This window comes from Doryrhamphus excisus, linkage group LG20 (assembly GCF_037039965.1).
Source record: "Doryrhamphus excisus strain RoL-2023G ecotype Guam linkage group LG20, RoL_Dexc_Guam_v1.1, whole genome shotgun sequence".
In the NCBI taxonomy this organism is placed as follows: domain Eukaryota; kingdom Metazoa; phylum Chordata; class Actinopteri; order Syngnathiformes; family Syngnathidae; genus Doryrhamphus; species Doryrhamphus excisus.
Genome location: NC_136376.1, coordinates 6372040 through 6397516, shown reverse-complemented (window position 1 = coordinate 6397516; position 25477 = coordinate 6372040). Strand labels below are relative to the sequence as shown.

At 39.1% G+C, this 25477-nt stretch overlaps 1 protein-coding gene and 1 long non-coding RNA gene across 7 annotated transcripts in view; both read left to right on the top strand.

The window, feature by feature from the left end:
* The first annotated feature begins 197 nt into the window (after positions 1–197).
* On the top strand, positions 198–1527 carry c1d (C1D nuclear receptor corepressor). 3 transcript variants are annotated; one of them, XM_058058658.2, is made up of 5 exons: positions 198–240; positions 506–647; positions 772–838; positions 924–979; positions 1057–1527. In XM_058058658.2, the coding sequence occupies exons 2-5, from the start codon at positions 510–512 to the stop codon at positions 1252–1254; spliced, it is 459 nt and encodes a 152-aa protein (XP_057914641.2). In that variant the 5' UTR covers positions 198–240; positions 506–509; the 3' UTR covers positions 1255–1527. The 3 variants fall into 3 exon arrangements, with proteins under 3 accessions (XP_057914641.2, XP_057914640.2, XP_078655524.1); XM_058058657.2 differs by having other exon boundaries at positions 200–263; XM_078799398.1 differs by having other exon boundaries at positions 203–336.
* Positions 1528–2163: 636 nt separating this feature from the next.
* LOC131107994 (uncharacterized) overlaps positions 2164–25477 on the top strand; it is a 54664-nt gene continuing 31350 nt past the window's right edge. The window contains exons 1-3 of one of the 4 annotated variants that reach the window (XR_013625111.1): positions 2164–2486; positions 10011–10094; positions 19859–19980. This is a non-coding gene — a long non-coding RNA (uncharacterized LOC131107994). Of the gene's footprint in view, positions 2487–10010; positions 10095–10483; positions 10556–15022; positions 15136–19858; positions 19981–25477 lie in introns of those variants that run through there. The other 3 variants (XR_013625112.1, XR_009120371.2, XR_013625113.1) reach the window with 3 other exon arrangements.

The following is a 25477-nucleotide window of genomic DNA, read 5'->3' as shown; positions in this document are numbered from 1 at the left end:
TTTACAAAGAAATTCTATAGAACGCAGTTCAAGTTTAAAAAGTACGATAATTTTAGAAACAACAACCCTCGTGATGATAAGCGGTTGAAAATGAATGAATTAATGTTTTTAAAAAATGTTTAAAAGTAGAACAAAAACGCAATGAACAAACAGAGGCAGTGTAGCAAAAAGTACTTCCTTCCTTCCTCAAGCGTCATTTCCGGTTTGTTTCAGCGTGGCGTGCGGCGGAAAGAAGCTAAGGTAGCGTTCTCGCATAGTTAAAGGTAAATATAAACAGATAATTTGAACAGCTTAAACCGCAAATTGCGTTAAAATTGTCATCTCCTGGATTCATATGTAAGTATAAGTAACATATGTGCCCCAGCTTACTGAATTTCCGTCAGACGTTGAATATTATCGATCGCCTGTCGTTGCTAAAATGCTAATTTTCAGCTGCGGCGTAGCAAATCAACACTGTGAACGTCTATAAAACAAGTTATACATTAATGTTGTTATTATTATACAGAACTATGGCCGCTGATGACATAACGGACGATTACCCTAACGAGATAGACGAACAGCTGAAAGGGTTCGACTCGTCTGTGTCTGCTGTTAAAACCATGTTGGACAAACTCATGTCGGTACCCAGGAATGATCAGCGGCAAAAGGTAACAACAGCGTTTAAGCATCTTTTAGCACATAAACATTTATACAATTATAACATATAGGATTAACTCCAGTATTATCTTATTACTGAGTAGTAAATGTGTTCATGTGTAAACATGTCAACAGCTGGACCCGCTGGACCAAGCCAAGCTGGATCTAATGTCTGTTTACACCCTCAATTCTTTATACTGGAGTAGGTTGTTTTTCTTCACTAATATCAGTGCTCAACTATGACTTGGAGTGTTGTCATTTTATTTTTACTTTGTCGTCTTTTGCAGTGTACTTGGTAACACAAGGTGTCAATCCCAGAGATCATGGTGTCAAACAGGAACTGGTACGTATCATTTTGTAAGCTTTTTTACAGTATTATTATGTGTTTATTGACTGTGTACCATGTATGTGGGTGCTTAGGAACGAATCAGGACGTACATGAACAGAGTGAAGGAGATCACGGACAAGAAGAAAGCAGCCCGTCTGGATAAAGGAGCCGCCGGCCGCTTTCTAAGGCATGCCCTCGCTGATCCGAAAGAGAGAGACTCCAAGAAAAAAGCAGCGGCGTCCGGCAAAACCTCAGATGTGACGCCATCAAAGCGTGCAAAGAAGAGTTGAGATACACTAATATGATGTGCAGCTGCTCTGAAATACAATAATGTAATTTTTTTAATGACCTCAAAAGTGACTTTTTGGATTACTGTGTGAATTACAATTACAAATGTTTATTAGTATTTAGTAAGACTTAAAACGAGTTCTGTGTAAACTTAATGTCATGCTTTTTTGTTAACCAAATGAGAAATTATAATTTCTCTATATTTGAAGTGATTCTGTGAATCCATATTTTGTATTTTTTTGCTGTGATCATACCTAAATTCAGGGGATAGACAGTTGATATCTAAACGTGGCTTTTTTATAGGGTGGACTAACATTTGTGTCATAATTTCAATGAGTCCTACATCTGGGATTTGCACAATTTTAAATATATTGAATATCAAAATGGGGCTGAACGGAGGACTAGTGGTTAGTGCGCAGGCCACACAGCTAGGAGACCATAGTTCGATTCCACCCTTGGACATCTCTGTGCAGAGTTTGCATGTTCTCCTCATGCATATGTGGGTTTTCTCCGGATACTCCGGTTTCCTCCCACATTCCAAAAACATGCTAGGTTAATTGGCGACTCTAAATTTTTCATAGGTATGGATGTGAGTGTGAATGGTTGTTTGTCCATATGTGCCCTGTGATTGGCTGCCCACGCCCGAAGACAGCTGTGATAGGCTGCAGCACGCCTGGCGGCAGAAAATGAATATTAAAACAGGGCTTTGCAAATACGGAAAATAAGGTATTCCTAATATCTTGAGCACAAATTAATTGTATGGTGCATTTTTATTTCACTATAAGCACAATAATAAAAACAGTGTTCAAATGAATCCATGTCTGTTTGACTTAAAAAAAAAACACGACTGGCTCCGGCTAAAGATTATTACTATAGCAACCGGCTAATAGACGAGCCTATACTGCGAAAGCTTAGAATGCTAGCATAGCTAACATCCGGGGATTGATTGATGGTGAAGAAACAGGAAGTCAAAGAACTATCAAACTAGCTTAACCTGGAAGAAAACAAAAATGACCGCGTGTTAAACTCACGTTAAATCACAGTGCAACACGAAAGAAAACAACTCTTAAAAAATACATTTAAAAGTGAAAATTATCCATTAAACATTTCTTGACTTCTATCAATGAATGAGGACAATTCGTCAATGAAGTAACCCGCAAGTCGATGATGGCGCCTCGCCAAACAAGTTCAAACTGCTCGGAAACGTCGACAGCCACATACTCTTCTACCGGAGGTGAGTAAAATGTGTTTAATTCTTAACACGACGTCACATTTATGTGCAGATAATAATTACATTTCATTTTATCTCCCCAATTGACACGGTGACGTCCCACACTTGAATATGAACCAATCAACGTCAAGCATACGGCGACGTATGCAATATGTATGCACGTTAATAATAAATAGCTTTGTTATGACTTTGTTTGCAGCAAAATGCACGTTTGCAACATTATGATCCATTAATTGAAATGTTAAGTATGTAATTCTTGCAGTTTTTAATATATTTTATTTATTTTTATTTCATTTATTTTGATACATTAATTGAAATGTTAAGTATGTAATTCGTGCAGTTTTTAATATATTTTATTTATTTTTATTTCATTTATTTTATTCGGTTTATTCACCCTTGAGATAAAGTCAAACTTATTACATATACTCATATTTCCCAATATGATGCAGAACTACAAGCACAATAAACATTCAAACTAAGCATAGTTACTTCATAAAGACAGTTTTTGTATACAACTGTTATAGTTGTTGGTGTACCTAATAATGTGGTGGCAGTAAATCAGGCAGAAAATTGCTCACTGAAAGCTGCACGCATGGTAACAATTTGGATGGGCCCTGGAGGGGGTCAAACGTGTGATTAGAAAATAGTCCAATACAATGTAGCTGTAAGGCAGTTATGTCACATTGAATAAAGACGCACACGTTGCTTCCTTTGTGTGATTCCCTCTGGAAAGCCAAGATCTTTATCTCAATGTGCCCACCAGTCCCTGCATGCCTCTAATCACGGTCAGGAAACAAGCAGGCGCTGAGCTCCACTCTCAGGAATTGATCTTTTCGTTCCTTTCATCATCCCTCCATTCTGCTGCAGCGTCCAAAGATGACGTTTGTTCTGCCAAAACAGCCGGCATCTCATTCCTCTTGACTTTTTTCCACCCGTTTGTTGTTCTTAACTCGCCTCTAAGACGTGTCAGACTTTGGCGTGTGGCTTTTTTTTTTTGGGAGAAAGGTTTGATTTATCCTCTCATTTCCTGCATTTGTCCTTCAATCTCAACTCTGCATATGCCGCACATAAAATGTTGGTTTACACTGATTGTGTGGGAAAGGATGTTTATATGGTATGATCCTAAATTACAACAAAGCATTCTGTAGTGGGGAAGTGGATGAAGTCAGGTTCCCTAGACCTGTGATATTAGCATCTTTGGTACCAACTTTGTGTATTTTTATGTCAAGATATTCACCTCTGAAACTCAGACTAAATTGCGTAGTAATGTTAGCAATTAGGCTGCATGGTGGAAGAGTGGTTAGCGCGCAGACCTCACAGCTAGGAGACCAGGGTTCAATTCCACCCTCGGCCATCTCTGTGTGGAGTTTGCATGTTCTCCCCGTGCATGCGTGGGTTTTCTCCGGGTACTCCGGTTTCCTCCCACATTCCAAAAACATGCCAGGTTAATTGGTGACTCCAAATTGTCCATAGGTATGAATGTGAGCGTGAATGGTTGTTTGTCTATATGTGCCCTGTGATTGGCTGGCGACCAGGATGTACCCCTGGACTGGATAGGCTTCAGCATACCCCTAATGAGGATAAGCGGTAGAAAATGAATGAATGAATGAATGAATGAATGTGAGCAGTTAATGTCGAATTGGTAAGAACATTGTTGTTGTTGTATAAAAGTACACTACACTGTATTAATTATCGTCTGAAAAAATGCAATAAAATAAAATTCAATGGACTGTGAGTTTTCCCACTCATCAATCAATGACATCGCTTACTAAGCCAGTCCCGAGCCAGGACATTTCGGATATTTACAAACTTGGAATGGGTCTTCAAAGCTGACTTTGGCCCTGAAAGCTGTAGGAAAGACGCCTGGAACAAAGTTTTTGCTTTGAGCAAAGTGAGTGAAAGATGGACATGTTTTTATTTCATCATGGGTTCGGTCGTGATCTACAGATGAACAAGTTTACACTTGTGTTTAAACAAGGGATGCTTGGAATTTTGCCCCATTATTGACAATATTTATGTGAAACATGAACCCATATTTCTTTTCTGTGCTTTAGAACATGAGAACATTAGTTAACATGAGCTAGCTAAAATGCACATCATTGGGATACACTTATTTTGACTATGAAGCCCTCTAAAAAAAACCTCAAACAACCTTGCATGGTTTGATATCCATGCTGTGATCATACATTAACACATACACTGATGATTGCAGAGTTCATTTTTAATCATTGCGTGAATAGCTAATTTATTTAATATCGTCCCAGGCCTAGTTCCCATGAGACGTTCTTTTTTCTGAATGAGAAATCTCGAGTAATGCGCACATTGTGCTTTTTTTTTTTTTTACTTTGATGCCACCCTGGACTGGTGGCCAGCCAACCACTGGGCACATATAGACAAACAACCATTCACACTCACATTCATACCTATGGACAATTTGGAGTCGCTAATTAACCTAGCATGTTTTTGGAATGTGGGAGGAAACCAGAGTATTCGAAAAAAAACCACGCATGAACGGGGAGAACATGCAAACTCCACACAGAGATGGCCGAGGGTGGAATTGAACTCGGGTCTCCTTGCTGTGAGGCCTGCGTGCTCACCACTCTTCCACCATGCAGCCCTGATATAATTATATCAGCAGAAAAAAACCCTGATACCAGCCAATATCCGCACCTAGAATAACAAAATGGCGCCTTCTTGTTTTCTAACGTCATCTTGTGAACCGGCAAGTGACCTGCTAGCGAACACATTAGCTTTCGTTCAACCTTGGTGGAGATCTGCGCTCTCCTGAGAGCCGTTCTGGTTGCCATTATTGTTGGTCTTTCTCCTTTGTAAACATTTAGACTTCATCATTTCACCTCTTGATTTTTTGCACCAAGCATAAGAAAAAGTGTCAGCATGCGTGTGGGCAAACATCATCAGACTTTCCAAGTCTCCGACAATGCACGGCTGCACATCCCAGTGAGGTTTGGCCTCTTCCTTTTCTTCCTCCCATTCCTCCTCCTCTTCCACAGAGGTGACGCCATGCTGAAAACACGCACAAGCCCACGCCTTGAACCCTTCTCCTCTCCTCACTTAAAATATCAACACACTTCATTGGCTTTCCATCAACTGGTGGTGTACCTCCGTTCCTGTCAGATTGTTTAATTTCTGGCTCTCTCGCAGAGTGAGAGGAAATCTACACTGAATGTTACACTTCACTTCACGTCACGGCACGATCCATGTAATAATACATGTAAATATGCAAATATGTTATATATATTTAAAGAAAAAAAAAAGCCAGTACATCAGCTTTGTGATGTTGGTGAAAGCATATTAGTGTAAACTTTTTTTTCCCTTTTTATATTTTTTCTCTCTGAAATAGTTCAACATTTATTTATATATTTTATTATATTTATTTATTTACATTTTATTTAGCTTAACTTTATTCCCATTATATTTTCACTTTCTGATCATAATATTCTCACTTTTTCCCACCCGAAATTTTGTCTCTCATAATATTACCAGGCAATAGGGTAGGTACCCATAATCATATCGAAGTTAATGTAACCCAAGGAAAATAAGTCAGCTTCTACCTTAGTAAATATATTAAAACAACCTATACAAAAATTTTAATTTCACTCAACATATATGCAATTAGTTGGTTCAACAAAATTGTATCTCATTAAATGACAGCATTTTAATTGGGTGGAAATTCTTTCCATAATTTAATTACGTTCACCCAACAAATTATTTCTTTGAGTGTAGGTGGCATCAGGCAGAACAACATACTTGCTCACGGTGCAACAAAACAGAAACAACACACCCACAGCAAGTTCACGCATCACATAAATGAACTACACAATGAAGTGTATTACAGACATCGCCAACTAGTGGCCTGGCATTCACATGACATTGTTTTCTGTTGTTTACAAGTTCGTTGTCATGTGAACGCAGCAGAATTAAGATAATGATGGTTTCCCTTTTTATTCTTGAACTTTATATCCTGGTGTAAAACCACCGGATAACTTGTTGAGCCATCAAAGAAACCAACACAAAACCACCTCTGAATCTTTTTTTTTTTTTTAAGGCAGTAGCACATGTGTATGACTGTCGTGCAGCTGCTAGCATGCCAACAACGCTCGGAGATGCTCACCATTCTCCAAGTGGACTCACTTGTGGTGTGTAATGGAATAGATCCCCCCCCTCGTAATCCTGGGACAGTGTTGTCTTGAAGGTCTGCACAGGGGCGGATGAGACCACAGCTGTTTGGACATAAATTTTCCACAGGAATGCCTCAAGTTGGAGGCTCGGGCTTAAAGAGCGTGACTGTAGATTCCTCCCCAGTTGACAAATGGCCGCCCAGGGGACTGTTTGTGTGTTTTTATGGACGCATGTGTGTGTGAAAAGACATGTTGAAGATCTTTGTACACAAGTGGTGAGGAAGAAGACTGTTGCAGGTTGGAAAAAATGGTGGGTGAGGGGGGGGGCTCACCACTTAAATAGACAGAGCAGGAAAACGGTCTCTTATTTTCTGGTGTACTCCAATTTATCTTAGAATTATTATGGACAGTTACTATAGTACACATAATGTCATTGTATGGTCATATCACCTCGTACTTTGGTACGGGGCAAAAAATTAAAAAATTTAAACAAAACTGTATTATGGAAAGCAGGAAGTGAACAAATGTAACAGTTACTGATTGTAAAAGTACCAGATGGAGGAGTAGGATTTAATAAGCTTTGCTTCTTCCTACTCCTTTTGGACATGTGGAACTGTGATGCATTCAATTGTAATCTGATGCATGTTCAAATGAAATAAAACCATTACAATAATGTTATGCAGTAGACTGTTGGTGATTATGGCAATTCACAGTCATATCTATGTTTATATTTATGGTATCCACATTTGTTGCAGGTCATGTGACTCGGGCTTAAAGCAAACCAAAGCAGCTCATGTATAAAGTTAAGACGTACCTGCTGGAAACAGACACACACACACACGGTCTCCTCCTGCTAAAATAAAACCAAACACAATCCAGAGGTTTATTGCACATCAATAAGGCCTCTCATCCCTCGTTTGCCTCCAGCTTTACCGGCAGCCTGCAGGCCTCCATCATGTGAGAGCTGCAGTAACGGCAGTGTAGGGTACCGTAAAGCCGTGATGGGCCTCCACTTTTATGAGCATGATATGAATGATGGAGCACTATGGCAGCTTATTCTTCTCCATATAGAGTGTGGAGGAACGTCTCCTTTATGCTTTACTGTTGCCTTCACAAACACAGTTGACTACACACTAGAATAGAATACATTATCATTGCTTTTTACACGGGCTGCACGGCGGTCGAGTGTTTAGCATGCAGACCTCACAGCTAGGAGACTAGGGTTCAATGCCACCCACCATTCCAATAACATGGTAGGTTAATTGGTGGTATGAATGTGAGTGTGAATGGTTGTTTGTTTATATGTGCCCTGTGATTGGCTGGCGACCAGTCCAGGGTGTACCCAGCCTCTCGCCCAAAGACAGCGGGGATAGGCTCCAGCACCCCCTGTGACCCTCGTGAGGAAAAGCGGTAGAAAATGAATGAATTAATGAATGAATTGAAAGACAGCTGGACTGTAGTTCAGCTGGATTGTAGTTCTCACGCACATCCACTAGGGGTCAGTCCAACACAGCTTTACCATCTCTGCTGGAGAGCTTTGATTGACAGGCTGAGGTCTGCTGTCGCTCACATTGAAGAACATCATGAGGCAGAGTTTGGCCTTCTTTCCCTCTTATCACTGCAGAGAAGAACAACGCTTTAAATGACGCGCGTCATGTTTGCGGATGCTTCCTGTCGAGCTGCGGCGGCATGATGGATGACGGCCACAGTGTAGCGTGCTGTTGTTTGTCAGAGAGAACTCCCCCCTCTCCCCCCCATCCCAAAGAAGACTTCTTCTCCTTTTAGAAGCAGAAAGTGTCATTAACTGACTAGTTTGTCATCTTACTCAAAACGAAGAAGCAGACACGCTTTGCTCTTCAAAGGCCGCCGTTTGACTTCAATGGTGGCTGCCAGAAATGATGGCCTTCAAAGTTGAAAGCAACATCATTCATCACTCTGCCAGACCTTGCAGGTGTGACCCGGTTCTCACCGCCTGGTCCACATACATGGACCTGTAGCATTGCATACATGAGAAGTCCAATGTTGCAAAATAAAGCAATTAATACTAACAGTGGCTAACTTGTTTTTTTATTGTAAGAATGATGAATAACCTATCAGTACCTGCGTGACTGAGAATCTACTCGGGCACTAACAGTTGTCTACTACATTTTTTTTTAAATTAATGAATTAATAGCCTCGTATTTTGTGTGGAAGTGGTACGTTTTTGCCTGCTTATTTTGTTCCTTCCTCACTCAGTTTCAAACTTATGTTAGGATAAATAAATTGGAGGCGTGGGATATAAACAAAACTAGCAGTGCTGTCGGCATGTTCGACTACGTATGGCAGAGTCAGATCAGATCTTTTTTTGCCCCATCCACCTAAATTATGTTTGAGATACTACATCAACAAGGATATTTCCCAATGCTAAAGTTGTATTATTATGTCTTATTGCTTATCATGTTTACGATATTAAGTAATACGAGTGTAAAGTTGAATATAGGGGTGTTACTTCATGTTTCCAGGGCTCTAATCATTTAAAAAGGATGTTTTCAGAAGGCCATAAGCAGGTTTTAAATGCTCTGTCGATGAAAATATTCAATTCATTAACAATGAATTGTACTTGGCGGAAATTCACTTTTCACGGTCGGATCTGGAACTAATTAACTGTGAAAAATGAGGGATGACTGTACATGGAAGTGCGTCTCTAATCGGTCACCTTCACATTATGCCTCCTCAAATTGTGTTTTATACTTTCATGTTCTAATGGCAACAAGGGTTAACTTCTTTTTCCACTTAGAATAGACCGTTTTGGAAATCCAAGGAAATACAACTGGAATAGGTACAGATTCTGGAAGATCTAGGAAGCTTTCTGTGCGGGTTATTGTGTGTCGCTTCTCTATAGGAGTCCACAACTCAATACAGAGGGCTGAAAATGAACAAAATACGTCGCCTTTAAGCAGGGGTGAGGCACGGGCTGAGCACAAATCCATGAATGTTAAAAAAAAAGGACCCCAGTACCAAAGCCATGTCTTCCTATGAGGCTTAAAGCATGAAGCATGCCCCCCAGTGTGTTTGAAGAGGCACTGACTGTTCACTTTCATGCAAGATTAACTTGTAGCTTTTCACAGTTTGCATTTTGTATGTCGCTGTGTGAAGTTCCAGCTTGTGCACACGATCAAAACCACCCGTGATCCTTACTGAAACACACCGCTGTGCTGTATTATATTTCTCAGTCTGGCCTTGTGCAGGTAGTGTTGCTGGAAACCATGTTAGCTTAAGCTACAGGGCTAGTTCTGGCAATTGGAGACTTAAATAATAATAAAAATAAGCATGTTGTGAAGGCGGAAGCACTCCCAGCAATGGTACAATATATTACATTTTTACATATATTTATGTTTTCTATTTTCAGAAATACTTCAAAATCCCTTTTTGTGTGGGATACCTGATGCTTCCCATGAGCCTCACCCAGATTCCTCTCTGCGGCGGCCCGCAGGTAAGTTGACTTGAGACGCCTCATTCTTAAGGAACGTCATGTGTGACTGTTTCACTGTCACTTAAACACACCATTTAACTGTGTGAACTAGGCTACTCAGTTCAGGTGTGCAAACATGCATGCACGTACCCTGTAGGCCAGCAGCGTATTTTATTGGGCTGGGGTATATTTAAAGAAAATGAACATCAAACATGGCCTGCATTAGAACATAACCAAAGGTGACAATTAAACACTGACAATTAAACAACGAAATATCAACATCCACAATTATATATGACTTAAAAATGAAGTCACAACAAAATGTATTGGCCTATATAATATTTATATAGCATATGGGTAATCATAACATGATTCATCCATCCGTTTTCTATGCCGGTTATCCTCACTAGGGCCGCAAGGGTATGCTGGAGCCTATCCCAGCAGACTTCTGGCACATATAGACAAACAATCATTCACTCCCACATTCATACCTATGGACAAGTTAGAGTCCCCAATTATGAACATAATGGTTATGTCATTTGAATATTCATTCATTCATTTTCTACCGCTTATCCTCGCAAGGATACACCCTGGACTGGTGGCCAGCCAATCACAGGGCACATATAGACAAACAACCATTCACACTCACATTCATACCTATGGACAATTTGGAGTCGCCAATTAACCTAGCATGTTTTTGGAATGTGGGAGGAAACCGGAGTACCCGGAGAAAACCCACGCATGCACAAGGAGAACATGCAAACTCCACACAGAGATGCCCAAGCGGAGAATCGAACCCAGGTCTTCCCGATCTCCTGACTGTGTGGCCAACATGCTAATCACTCGTCCACCATGTGGCCCTATTGTGTTTTGTGAGATAATTCAATCCTGCAATACAAGCCTTTTGTTCTGGCAATCAAGTGCTGGTGCTCATTGAAAAACTAATGACAGTGACCAATGTAGTATGTTATATTTGCAATTTGAAAGCCATTTCTAGTATGCTTGAAAATGCTTATTTAAAATAATAAATTCATATTTGAACATGCAAACTCCATCTCTGTGTGGAGTTTGCAGAGAGTGGGATTGAACTCGGGTCTCCTAGCTGTGAGGTGCAGCCCGCCATTTGAATATAATAGAGAAATATGCATTCAATCGCATATAAGGGCTTCATTTGTGTTGCCCTATGGACTTAGGTTTATCATCCTTTGTCAGAATTCAACTAGAAATCCTATCCCGGTTCTCTATCGTTCAATGAGGTGCTATTTCTCATCACATCATTAGTGATGAGGTTTGTTCATTTAATGATGAAGGAACGTGCGACCACCCACACGCTTTCAACAGGAGAGCACACCTGTTTGGACGCCAACTACTGGAAGCCCGTCAACGTTCCTCCCTGTAAAATATTCTTATTTGGGTCATTTTTCTTCACTGTTCAAAGACCGCAGAAGTGCAGTAGTTGATTGGAACTAAATGCTATCATGATAAATACTTAAATACTTGACATATTGAGCTTATTACTGGAGGAGAAAAGAGGCAAAGTCATTTTATATTTGTCGGTCTGTGATAAATGAGAAGGCGTGTGTGTGTGTGTGTGTGTGTGTGTGTGTGTGTGAGACATTAAATCTCCACCATTGAGTGTCATTGTTTTTGGAGGGCTACATATGGGCTAATTACAGCGGTTGTTTATGTCGGCATTAACAATGGCCTTCTGCTGAAGCTTTAATGTCAAACAGACTGGTGTGTGTGTATGTGTGTGTGTGTGTGTATGTGTGTCTTTCTGCAAGTTTGTCATTTAGTGGCAATAGTGGGAGCCAGCCAATATACAACTACAAATGTGGCTTTCTAATGTGTGTGTGTGTGTGTGTGTGTGTCATTAAGTGGTGATAAAAATCTATATTTTTTACTTTCACTTTCCTTTTCTTTTAGACAGCGGTATCTGAGGAGTCAGTATCACGCGGGAGACATAATGAAGGAAACTAAAGAAGCGCTGTCAAATGATTAATCAAATGAATCAAATTAATCATGAATTAATAATGAATTAATAATGATTAACTCATATTATTATTACTATTGTATTATTATAACTCTAAATGTAAAAGATAAGATAGTATAAGATGTGAAAAGGCTCCATGTCTTGTAACGTCAAAGAAATTTGAATGCATTCACGTGCATTCACGTGCACAAACGAGTGCACAAATGCGTGCACATACAGTTCAGTTCAGTTCCGAATATGAAAATCATAAATACTGTAGTTCATGGTGTTACATTTGTAAATAAATTGTGATTTTTATGTAAATTTGTGGGCGGCACGGCGGTCAAGTGGTTATCGCGCATACCTCACAGCTAGGAGGACCAGGGTTCGATTCCACCCTCAGCCATCTCTGTGGAATTTGCATGTTCTCCCCGTGCATGCGTGGGTTTTCTCCGGGTAAAAAACATGCTAGGTTAATTAGCGACTCCAAATTGTCCATAGGTATGAATGTGAGTGTGAATGGTTGTTTGTCTATATGTGCCCTATGATTGGCTGGCGACCAGTCCAGGGTGTACCCCGCCTCTCGCCCAAAGACAGCTGGGATAGGCTCCAGCACCTCCGCAACCCTCGTGAGGAAAAGCGGTAGAAAATGAATGAATGAATGTAAATTTGTGAAAGAAGTGAAAGAACTAAAGAACGGAAAAATTCACAAACAAACTTTTTTTTCTGCTGAACGATGAGAGTTTCCATACTGTGAATGGTATGGATGGTAACATGTTGACTTTTAGAACTCTTCATGGATGCCATTTTCAACAACAACAAACGTCAGAGTAATAACATAATGATGATAAATAAAGGCCACTATTGCCAGTGAAGTCTTTCTAAACATTCATTCTAAGAAGAACTTGACACTGTTACTTCACAAAATACATGACAGCTTCAGGATTACACGACTGGTGCATGTGTGCATGCATGTATAGTAACCATATATGATATGAAAAGACACCAACACACACACACGCACATGCATAGGTCTGATTATAATGATGTTGATGCAGGAATTGAAGCCGCTCGCCGTGCACGACAGAAAAACACATCCAAATTTAAACACCAGATAATTACTGTTCTCGTGCACACACACACACACACACACACACACACACACACACACACTCCTTGAGATTTTTGCTGCAAGCTACCTCAGCAGCAGTCCACCTTCTTTGCACGCACACACACACACTTAGTGTAAATGTAAATATGTGCATTGCAAACACCGTCACACACGCATGCTCTATCTCGCCCTGAGGCATGAACACTAGCACACACCTGCACGTCCATCCTGCACACCTACTGTACATCCACACATACGGTGGCTCCGTGTAGCTCTACAGGCCACCTGGGAGCGTCAGCGGCAACCTGAGGGAGCTCATTATTTCTAATAAGAGTGCATTGTAAACATGTGAGGTGTAAATAAATGCACCGTGCTGCTTTTAATAAAGGAGGGAGTGGAGCATCACTTGGAAACGTTCTGATACATGGTGGACTTGGTGACCCGTAGTCACCGGGCAAAAGAAGTCAAGTTTGGGATGTTTTTCAGTCTAGTTGTTTTTTTTTTTTTTTTTTTTTTTTTTTTTACAGTCGTGACAATTGCACAAAAAAGGCTTTCAAATATTTCTAAAAAAGGAAAACATAAATATTAAAAAAACAGCTGTAATTGTATGAAAATGCTGTCAAAATATTACAAGAAAAAAAATCGACATTTTAAAGAATAAACTGGTAATATTATGAGGAAAAATACTGTTAATAATTTAATGATGATAATAATAATATTTGTAATGATGGTAATAATAATAATTTTACAAGTGCAAAGTTGAAATATTAATGTAATATAAATTTAAATACATTATTAATAATTTTAAAAATAAAGTTTGTAATATAAATATATATCAAATGTAAATAAAAAATAAAGGGAATAAAGTTACTGTATATTATTATGAAAATAACATTTATGAGGCATTATTTAAGAAGTGAAATATTTTGAAAAAAAATGGGGAAAAGAAGCAAAAACAGAAGTTCATATTAATAATGGGCTCTTTCTCGAGACCATATCCAAACCTATGTGTGACGGAAAAAAACAAAATAGAGAAAATCTGTTGGTTGATGTTACTGTATCATATATATATATATTTAATATATTTTGGGTTTAATTTGTAAGAAAAAATGTAATTCTTGTTTATTTATCAATAATAGTAGTTATACTACTACTAATTATAAAATAAATAAATGACTAATAAATTAAACATTTAATTTAATTAATTTAAAACCTTGCTCTTTCAAGACAAATTTGAATTAAAAAGAGCATATCAAACAATAAGAGACAACAATATTAATATATATTATTATGTGTATAAGGAATAGATTGACTAAATAGTGTAGAGCACACATATAGTATGTACACAATCCCTCACTCGTTCCTGCAATCTCTCTAAATGGCTTGACCCGACCCAAACAGCCGAGTCAGGATCAATTAAAAGCTGTGTTTTTTTTCCTGGACTCTCACAATGTGTGTGTGTGTGTGTGTGTGTGTATCCCACCCACATCATCTGTGTGTAATTTTTTAAAGCCTCAGCTCATTTTCCATGTTTATTTGAACAAGGGCCGACTTAAAAGGTGAAGAGCGACAAAGCACTTTTTGATGGCATGGAATAATGTAGTGTGTAACGTGACTGCCTGCCTCACTAAATATTAGCTCTCTCAATGGCCCGTTTATTGTTTTTTAGCATTGTGAGGACTCAAGTCGGTTAGAAGAGACTTTAAAAAAAGGCTTCCAGAGTGAACTTGACAGGGGTCATTTCAAAGATTTCTGAATACAGTACAGTATGGATATGTTGGTCCCGCCAGTCTTTTGCCTTAAAGGTAACCCTAAAATGCAAAAGTGACTTCTTAATGATGTTTTAACGGTTAAATGCGTCCCTAGAGCCTAACGTGAGAAAAGCTTGACCAGGCGCCTCTTTATGACCTATGAAACAAGCCAAATAATGAGCAGCCTTTTGTTGAGCGCTTTTCATCACGCGTTGCATCACCTGATCGTGCCCGCGGACTTTGTAAACCTCCTTCAAGGACTTCTTCATCCTGCCCGAGATGGTTCAGAAGCTTCATAGTGAGAAGATGAAGATGCCATGTTAGCATGAGCTTCAATGGACTGCTTTGCCGACTTATAATGTTGTTTATATTTCAAAGTTGGATGCTTTTTCACAAGGTTCGGAAGGTTATAATGTTGTTTTTAATGTAAATGGAATTTCTCCCTTTGTTGGGCACAGCACATGAAATTGTCAGGAGCATATAAAATTAACAAAATCTGCAAAAGGGTCCAAAGTCCAAACAGTTAGCAGTAATTTCATAAGAATAATTAAATACAAAAGTTGTAACATAACAAGAAAAAGTCATAATTTCACAAGAATAACTATTGTTGGACTATTCTAGGAAAAAATAACATTTTAGTAGCACGAAGTTGGAATATGAAGAATAAAGGTGCTATTTTTTTTTAAAAGTCATAATATGACAAGCAAACTAAATAATGTTATAATTTTGGGGAAATTAGTTTGCGTAAAAATCAATTGTAGGAGAATAAAGTCAAAATATTATAGAAATAAAGTCCTAATTATGAAAAAAACTTTGTATTAGTAGCATGGAGTTGAAATATTAATGAAAAAAAATGTTTTTTTAAACAAACTCAAAGTTGTATTTTTTGGAAAATTAGGTTGGGGAAAAAGTTATAATATTAGGGGAATAAAGTCAAAATATTATGGGTATAAAGTCATCATATTACAAGAAGAAAATGTACAAAAATAAGGAAACAAATACCAAAGATAAAATTTATAAAAACGACAAAAATGGGAAAAAAGAGCAAAAACAAAGTTCATACTGATAATACCCTTTTTCACCTTTATCACAAGGTTTTGTGATTCATTGTTTTTCTTGACATATGTATATACCATATAACTTCTTAGCATTACAAAATATCAAAGTCGCCTTTGCATCCTGTCATTTTCAGTATGTGGCCCTCAGGGGAAAAAATTTGGACACCCCAATTCTATGAGATTGAGTGAACAAATAAAAGTGCCTATTGGATACATTTGCATTTGGTATTTAAAAAATGCCCTCTGGCACTCAAACGTCCAGCGTGTAAAGACATTTAGCTACATGTTACCTTGCATACCAGCTTTTATCCTAAAGCGAGTAAACAGCATCTTATAGTTCAACATGTTTAAAGCCCCCCTTTCTCCACTTTTGGAGCGTAGGGAATGGAATAGAACTTTGCTTCCTGTCAGGATTTGGGATTCCCTTTCTCCCCCCCCCCAACCCGCCTCTCGGTCTCAATTTTTGAGGAATGGGCCGCGTGTGACGCCCTGAGGTTTGTCTTAACGTGCTGCTGCTGCCTAAATAGACAGATGTGGAGTGCCACTAAACGAGGTGTTGAAAGAAGAAAGCCTCCATTTCCCCTCCATCCATGAGGTCATCTGCTTTCCTCATTCTCCCCTTTTGCACTCGACATGACAGGGGTCCAAACTTTTTCCAGCGAGGGTCACCCTACTGAAAAATGAAATATTTGTAAGCTGTGCCAAGAAGTTACATATATTTCAAGAAAAAGATGCATCTTAATTTTTTAATTCCCCCAATTATTTCAAATTTTTCATAAATAATTTTCCTGCTTTTTGGTGATATTATGACTTAATACTCATAATATTGTGACTATTTTGGGAAGATGAACTGAGCTGCTGAGCTAATGTAAGATTTTTAATGATATTGTTTTACATCAAAATTGCATCTGCTTTTTGATGTAAATTTGATTTGGGCATTTTTGCAATATTTTTGGAAATATTTAAGTTGCATGTCTCTATTTGTCAAGAAATAAGCAAGAAATATCTTAAGACATCAGGTGATTGAATATCATTTGAAAAACTATAGTATTGTGGTGGACACGAGAGAGCAGGTCTCTCACCCAGTCACCAGCCGGGTTGGGGGCGTGGTTTGATCCCTATTTTTTTGGCGTGTAAATGCTATATAAAAGATGTTCCATCATTGTGATGCTGTGGTTTTTGAGCCTTGACAAATAAAGCTCTGCATAAGACAAAACATTTTTTTTCTGCAACAGCCACAGTATCACTTAAAACAACGAAGTACTGTAACAACGCTTTTTGGCTTGTCTCTTCTACAGCATCGGTAACATGTAATGTGTTTTATGCGACTACCAGTGTGTAAAAAAAACTCTGATTTGTAAACAAATCAGGCTTTCCCTTACAAGCCATTGCTAGCAATGTAAACAGAGAAGCAGAACTTGGAGATAAGCTTATCTTATTTTATCTTTACAGCCATGCCCATATAAGGACGTTCACTCCTCTGTGACATCACAAAGGTGAAGTTTTACCACGCCTTCTAAAACCGAGCATTTTGAGGCACCCCAAATTTTTATCAGAGCTCACTTCCAAATGCGCAAACCTCATTATATGAAACTTTGGCATCGTTTAACACGAGAATACTACATTCTTTACAGCCACACCCATATAAGGAAGTTCACTCCTCTGTGACATCACAAAGGTGAAGTTTTACCACGCCTTCTAAAACCGAGCATTTTGAGGCACCCCAAATTTTTATCAGAGCTCACTTCCAAATGCGCAAACCTCATTATCTGAAACTTTGGCATCGTTTAACACGAGAATACTACATTCTAAGTACATTTATAGGTCAGAAAAGTGGAACAAGCATAATAGGTGTTCTTTTAATTCTATTTTTAGAATGCATTGCCCAATAAAAAAACAGCCGCAGCCCGCAAATGGCCCCCGGGCTGCAATTTGGACAATATTGAGGTTCATATTTGACCATTCCCAGTTTAACTGTATAACTCACTATAAGTATAACAAGTGAAAAGTATGATATATTATGACATTACGGTAAAACCAAAAGAAAACATCCAAAGAAACATAAGGGACTGGGACTATGAATGTTACCAAGTATGTTGTAAAGTACTTGTAAGTGGTCAATGCTATCTTTGACACAGTTCACAAAGTGAGCACACGGAGGAAAATTGACCCCCCAAAAAGCCGCCGTTGCCAATGATGGATCCCTCGCTAATCCAAACAGTTTGCCCAGTCAGTCGGCCAGCTGGGCTTCATGTGCTTTTGATTACTCTTCGCCATTTAGTTCCACAAAATTACATGCTGCCTAATGGCCTTTTAATGGTTATAGGTTTCTGTGCTCTTTAATGAGCCTGTGCCAGTTGGCTGCTCGCTAACGCCCCTGTGGAAATTTGGCAAAGGTCCAACGTGGTTGACTTTATTTGTCGCAACTTTACTACTTTGTTGTGCGAAAACCCAAACAAGCTTTGTGCCGTAATTCCCTGGCCTCAACAAAGATGCCAGAAGGAATTTTGATTGGCGGGACTCGAGTTCATTTTTACTGACACAATAACGTGGAACTGCAGTATCTTTACACAACCTTAGCTCCACCCCCTGACGTGACCTTCCTCGTCACCTTATCGGCGACTGATGCGCCATTTTTTTTTAATCTGTGCAGTACTTCTCTTTTCACGACCTGCTGTGTGTTTTGTCTTAATGGCGATGTTAGCAGCTGCTTTCTGATGACCGCCTGTTTACCGGACCTAATTAGGCAGAAAACGGCCGGCCACACTGCTCCGTTGGTAAATAGGCGGCCAAACAGATGGCCCGAGGACCCCCAGGGGCCGACTGACAGCTCTCCCGCTCAGGATGGTCACTCAGTCCACAATGTGTGCCCTGTCAACCATCACCATTAATACTGTCCATTTTTAAATACTTCGGTTTTACGACAAATTCATCTGTGGGAGGAACATACTGTAGCTTGGAACAACTTTACTTCGGTATGGGACAAAAAAATTAAAACATTAAAAATAAAAAAACTTAAACCATATTAGGAAAGCAGGAAGTGAACAAATGTAACAGTTACTGATTGTAAAAGTACCAGATAGAGGGGTAGGATTTAATAAGCTTTGCTTCTTCCTACTCCTTTTGGACATGTGGAACTGTGAACTGATTATGTGATGCATTCAATTGTAATCTGATGTACGTATGTTCAAATAAATTACACCATTACCATTATTTTAAAAATGAAGTTTAGCATTTTGTTAACGTCCCCTACTTTTTGGAAACCCCAACCAGTCCGGTTTTAACATATTCCAGCTTGTGCTTTGTTTGTTTGTTTTTTTTTTTACTTTATTTTGTTTTGGTTTGTTTACATAAAGTCCACATCACTATGAGTCCACAGGTAGCATAGCATTTTCTGATTCTGTAAAATAGCATACATTCACCCATACATTTTCTGCTGGAGCCTATCCCAGCTGACTTTGGGCGGGAGGCGGGGTACACCCAGGATAAATCAGGCTTTGCGACACATACTAAAATGACGCCTGGAGCTCTGCCATTGAAGTCCATGATCATTTTCTTCAACCAGTCGGCTAACCTATCAGAATGCTGCTATTAAAATGTGATTGTAATGTTAGCACTTTATCTCATAATGCTTGGTGCATTCAAACTCCCCTTAAAGTAACCAGAAAATGGTTCCAAGACCTATAAAGATCTAAACATCTACCAATATCCACATACGAAAGGTCATAACCTGGACGTCTTGGCAATCATCTTTGTGGGTGTTATCCGCCTCCCTCTTCTTCAGCCTTCCATCACAATATGACAGCTCCTGAGGAAAAATAAACCAGCCCATCGCCTGCGGGAGGAACTCTCTTCCGCTTTGTTGTTCTTTATAGAGCTTTATCTGTCTGCAGCCTTGACAGAGGCTCACCTGAGGGGACTTTGGGATGGATCACGGTGGCAGCAGCAGCAACAGCAGCAGCTCGCTACATGTCTGCCTGATGGAGACATCACCGCATAGCTATGCAGAACGACTGGGGGGGGGGGGGGGGGGCGAAGAGGGTGATGACTGGCCTCACCGCAGGCACCATCATGTTTTAAAAGGGCTTTAATTGCAGCGCTGATGTACATGCGATACTTGAGCTACTTTTAATGTTGCAGCAACTGCAAAAACTGCCATGATGATATTTTGGAGGCATCCGAGTGCTGCTCGTACATGGTGTATGTAAACACAACATGATATTCCTCGTGTGTTACTGTGAACATACTGAAGGAAAAGTGGGGCAAGTATGCATGCCGTGACTTATTTGGAGTGGGTCACGTAACGGATGCAGGTGTGCCAGCACTCTAGGGGGCAGCAGCTGACCATGTAGGAGTGAAGCTAAAGGCCATTGTAATACTGTACTCAACTTGGTTTATCCAAAAATACACGGAAGGGCAACCAGCGACTGTTAAAAAATATATTTTTGAACTTTTCAAATCCATCTGTGAGCTGAGTGTAAGGGAATTATATTTGTGTTATTATTCATCATCCGATTTTATTTGTGTATAATAGTGTAATATCTAACAATATATCTAATTAAATCATTCGATCCCAGCTATTTATCAAAAGACAATTAGACTGATCTTTCAAGACACACAGAATATTGCGTTCTATGGCTACATGAACATGGAACCTACCAAAAGACTTCAGAAATATCAGAATAATATTATCAGAAATATAATATTTGTTTCTACCTTTTTCCGTTCTTTAGTAAACAACAGTCAAACTTAAGTAAGTTTCAGGAAAATATCAGTTCCCAACCAGAAAAGATACATTTCAAGCATAACTTTCATAACACAAATATTTTTTGCTTTTGTTACAGCTGAAACAACTATTACAACATCATGACAATCATAATCATAATTACAGACCACAGCAAGCTAAAAATCAGCTTGGAACTTTCGATATCACTTCCTATCCACCATCGAGTTTGCTCCCCAACAAGGTAAACTGTTTTAAATGGCTAGTATATTTACTATATTGGGTAATATGTACGTATGTCAAGGTGACTATAGGGGTGTTATTTCATGTGTAGATGGCTCTAATAATGTTAAAAATTGATCTACAAGATCATTAAAAGGTTTTTGATGTTTTTTTTTGGGTGAAACATTATCATACTCATTAAATTCACATATCACGGTCGAGTATGGAACCGGTTATCCGTGATAAACCAGGGGTTTTGGATATTGCTTTTGTTTTTATGTTTATTATGTAATAATTGACTAGCGCTCTGATGGCTAGGCAGTTCAAAGAACCAGGAAAAAAGGCTAAAGAAAAGAAATCGCCTTTACATTCAAGTTATTATTTTATTTATTTAGTTATTTTTACACATATATGACAGTTATAAATGTTATTTCTGTATAGTTAATTAAGATTTGTGTGGTGAAAGCTTGACCCTGGAATGGATCAGTTCCATGTATAATATTTCCAAAAGTTTTTGGACCTGCCTTGTTCCTACCAAAAGGCTTGATGTGTTGCACTAGTTTAACATTGGGTACAAAAATAAACAGGCACATGCGAGGTCACCCCTGTAGGAGGATATGTGGACGTCCAGTCATTGTGAGTCTCTATTAGCATTCTGACGTTGTGTTAGGGCTCTGTGTGTGTGTGTGTTTGTGTGTGTGTGTGCCATCCATCAGCCGATCAAGGAGGCGTGCAATGACACCCGCCTGATACCAGAATGATGAGCAGGGTGTTTAGGGGGGGTCCATATGAAGCTAATGGCACATGACCATATGCTTGCTTTAATAGCAAATGGGCTGTTAGAAGATGATGGCGCCACAGGAGCACTATTGTTTATTTCTCTTTATTTTATTTTTTTCTACCCAGTCATATTTTCAGCATGTGTTTCATTTCTTTTCATAGTCAATAAAGTTTGATGACAATTCAAATTTAAAGCCACACAGACGGCACATCATAAAGTTATCATGGCAGAGGCGGGCCTCTCACTTTACTGCTCGGCCTGTGGTTTGTCCTCAGAGATTCATTTGACCTCTCTCGGCGTAAACACCGGTACCATTCTGGTTCTAGCAGGTCATATTTGTAGGACGAGTGCAGACCATGTAAATGCCACCCGTCTTGGGAGAGTAGCACACAGCGTTTTAATTTATTTATCTTTTACTATCAATGCGAGAGAAGAGTTGCCAAGTGCACTCCACGTACTCAAACAGCCCCTTGACCTTTTCAGACCTCTTCAGACCCACTTTTACAGCACCGCAACCAACAGAGGCTACGTACAGTAAGCCATAACTTTACTTTTAATGAATGTATGTCTTGTTAAAGGCCAATCCGGGCCCGTTTAAACATGACAATATTAGAGATTCACGACTTCTGAGATAAAAGGAAATGAAAAGGTCTTCTGTGGAGGTGAAAGAAACTTTTCTGAATTGTATTTCTGTAGTTAAAGGACTCATATTATTTTATACTCATCTCTTGTTTATCACAGTTCCAGACCCGAACGTGTCAATGTAACACCTACTCCGAGAAATAGGATTCACTATTAATAAACAGCATATTTTCATACTTAGAACATAATAACACATATATGACTTTCCTTTTCCTTTACAAACAAATATAAACATGAAACAACACTCCGTCACTTTTATACTGCTGTTATTATTTGTTTACATCGCATTGCGCAAGCTACGGTATCACCACAGCATAGCAAGCTACCGAGCTAACTAGTTAGCTTCTCAAATGTATACAAGTGTATACAAGTCTTATATACAAGTATATAAGTGTAACATAAGAAAAGTGTTTCAGGTGGAGTGGGGAAGAAGGACAAAAAAAAACATAAAACTTACCACTTCCACACAGACTGAGAGGAGAATTTTTTTTTCACTTGATCTCAGCCAGTCTCCATGCAGTAGGAATACCATCTCTCACCCACCCTTGCAGCCCGAGTGAGGACACACCACATAGGAAATGGATAGATGGATGGATGGATTGATATATACATCATATAGTATATACATATACAACCTTCTAAATATGTTATGTATATGTTTTATTATTAGAGCTCTCTAGACATAAGTAGAGCTAAAAAGTAAGGGAGGTAATATATTTTGGTCTTGTTTGGTACTCATAAAGGACACATATTACAGTTTAAAATCTTTAAAAATGTCCCTTTTATGCATAATAGAGAACCTTACATTGGATAAGCAAAATGCCTTGGAGCAATATTATGGACATAAGTCTCTGTCCTTAAATAACACCCAAAAGGATGCCCGTCATTTAATTCCGTGTCACATATCCACATATCCACCTTGAGTCATCATCCTGTGACGAGGTTGCTACTTAGAGTACGTCCCAAATCCTGCAGCAGCTCGCTAAGTAGCAGACGGAAGCTTCTCTCTTTAACACTTTCCAGTGTGCTGACAGAAGCACATGCATGCACACACTTTTTAATAACCCAAAGGATTCAAGCTGTATGATTCCCTGTATGACTTTAGTAAACTTTATAAAGCTATATTACTGTGTTAAATGTATATTAATAGGTTTTGCTGGAGCCTATCCCAGCTGTCTTTGGGTGAGAGGCGTGGTACACCCTGGCAATGCTCAAATGAAATGCATTATGAGAAAACTATCATAAAATTGGTACATGTTTGTATATTTATCAGGTATACATTGTGATTGTTAAATTGCTGTGTGATGAATTCAGTGTTCACAGCAACATGACACCGCAAGTCAGACTGCCACATTGAGTAATGGCTTCCTGTTGACAAGCTCGTTGTGGATTTTTTTAAAAGAATTGATTTATAATTTCCCAGTTTAATAGGTGCTCTCTAAAATTGTTATAAATACATACATAGCATGCAATGTCCATGTAGCGCCACTGTGTTTAAAAGTGGATATTTCACACATCCTCATGTTTCTCTCAATGAGTTTTCTTTTTTTAATATAACGCTACATCATCACCTCAAGTTGCGTTCAGGGCCCATAAATTGTAATACATGGACTTCCTAAAGCTGTGACATGTGAAATTCAAAAGATCTTGTGTAAATGTAATGTAATCATGTGGAACAAAGCTATATTAAACATATACTGTACATACAGTCAGTCTGACAAGTTGAAAATGTAGGACAAACACACATTAGGTGGTTTTTAGCACTCCTCACATAGCGTACACTTGTCTCATTAGTGTGTGCTCGATAGCATCACACAGGCACAAGAAGTTATTATTACTTTGTGTCAAGTGTTAATAACCTACTTAACAACCCGTGCTATCCCAACCTGCAGTGTGCTTGTCCAAAATAGGCTGTGACACAGTGGAATAGCACGAGAAGCAGATATGATGAGCCTGTAATTGAAGGTCAGACACGAGAGTGTGATGCTGTTGCACCTGTCTAATGCTTCTATTCAGAGCACCGTGGTTCTTACCGCATCATACTTTAACTAACTATAGGAGGTCTCCCACTGGGAGAGTGGAAAACTCTCAGTGCGCTATGGAGAAACATACGGAAAGATAGTTGAATCATACTAATAATTAATTAAGAATCATTCCAAAAATATGTGTGAATGGATTTATAGTAACTGTATTTTTTAATACTAAAAATGTGTGTAATATATAATTATTATCATGAATGTAAAGTAGGGCTTGATGGCGGTCGAGTGGTTAGCGCGCAGACCTCACAGCTAGGAGACCAGGGTTCAATTCCACCCTCGGCCATCTGTGTGGAGTTTGCATGTTCTCCCCGTGCATGCGTGGGTTTTCTCACATAGCTCATGTAGCTATGCTAATGGTTAAAATTAACATCATAACTCCTCCTCTTTTGTTTAATAAATTGATAAACAATCCTTGAGACCCATTTTTTGTGTCATGGCTGCATCTCTCCAGGTCTGGGAGTGACAGGAAGAAAAGCTCAGACTTTGCCATGTTGTTTGCATGCATGCACATCTCTATTACATATTTTCTGGGGGGAAAAATAATCTTATATATAATATCAACAAGGGCTGCACGGCGGGATAGTGGTTAGCACACAGACCTCACAGCTAGGAGACCAGGGTTCAATTCCACCCTCAGCCATCTCTGTGTGGAGTTTGCATGTTCTGCCTGTGCATGCGTGAGTTTTCTCCGGGTACTCCGGTTTCCTCCCACATTCCAAAAACATGCTAGTTTAATTGACGACTCCAAATTGTCCATAGGTATGAATGTGAGTGTGAATGGTTGTTTGTCTATATGTGCCCTGTGATTGACTGGCGACCAGTCCAGAGTGTACCCCGCCTCTCGCCCCAAGACAGCTGGGATAGGCTCCAGCACCCCCCGCAACCCCTTGTGAGGAAAAGCGGTAGAAAATGAATGAATGTAAAGTAAAAAAATGATTACATTCCACCTCCAAACAAACATCAAAATTTTGCATAATTAATCCGGTCAGTGCTAACTGTTGCAAACTTCATTTTCCAGATGGTTCTGAACATTGTGATTTAGGTCATGATGCTCGCTGTCTGGGATGAGGATTTTCACCAGTCTGTCTGTGCAATCAATCAACCA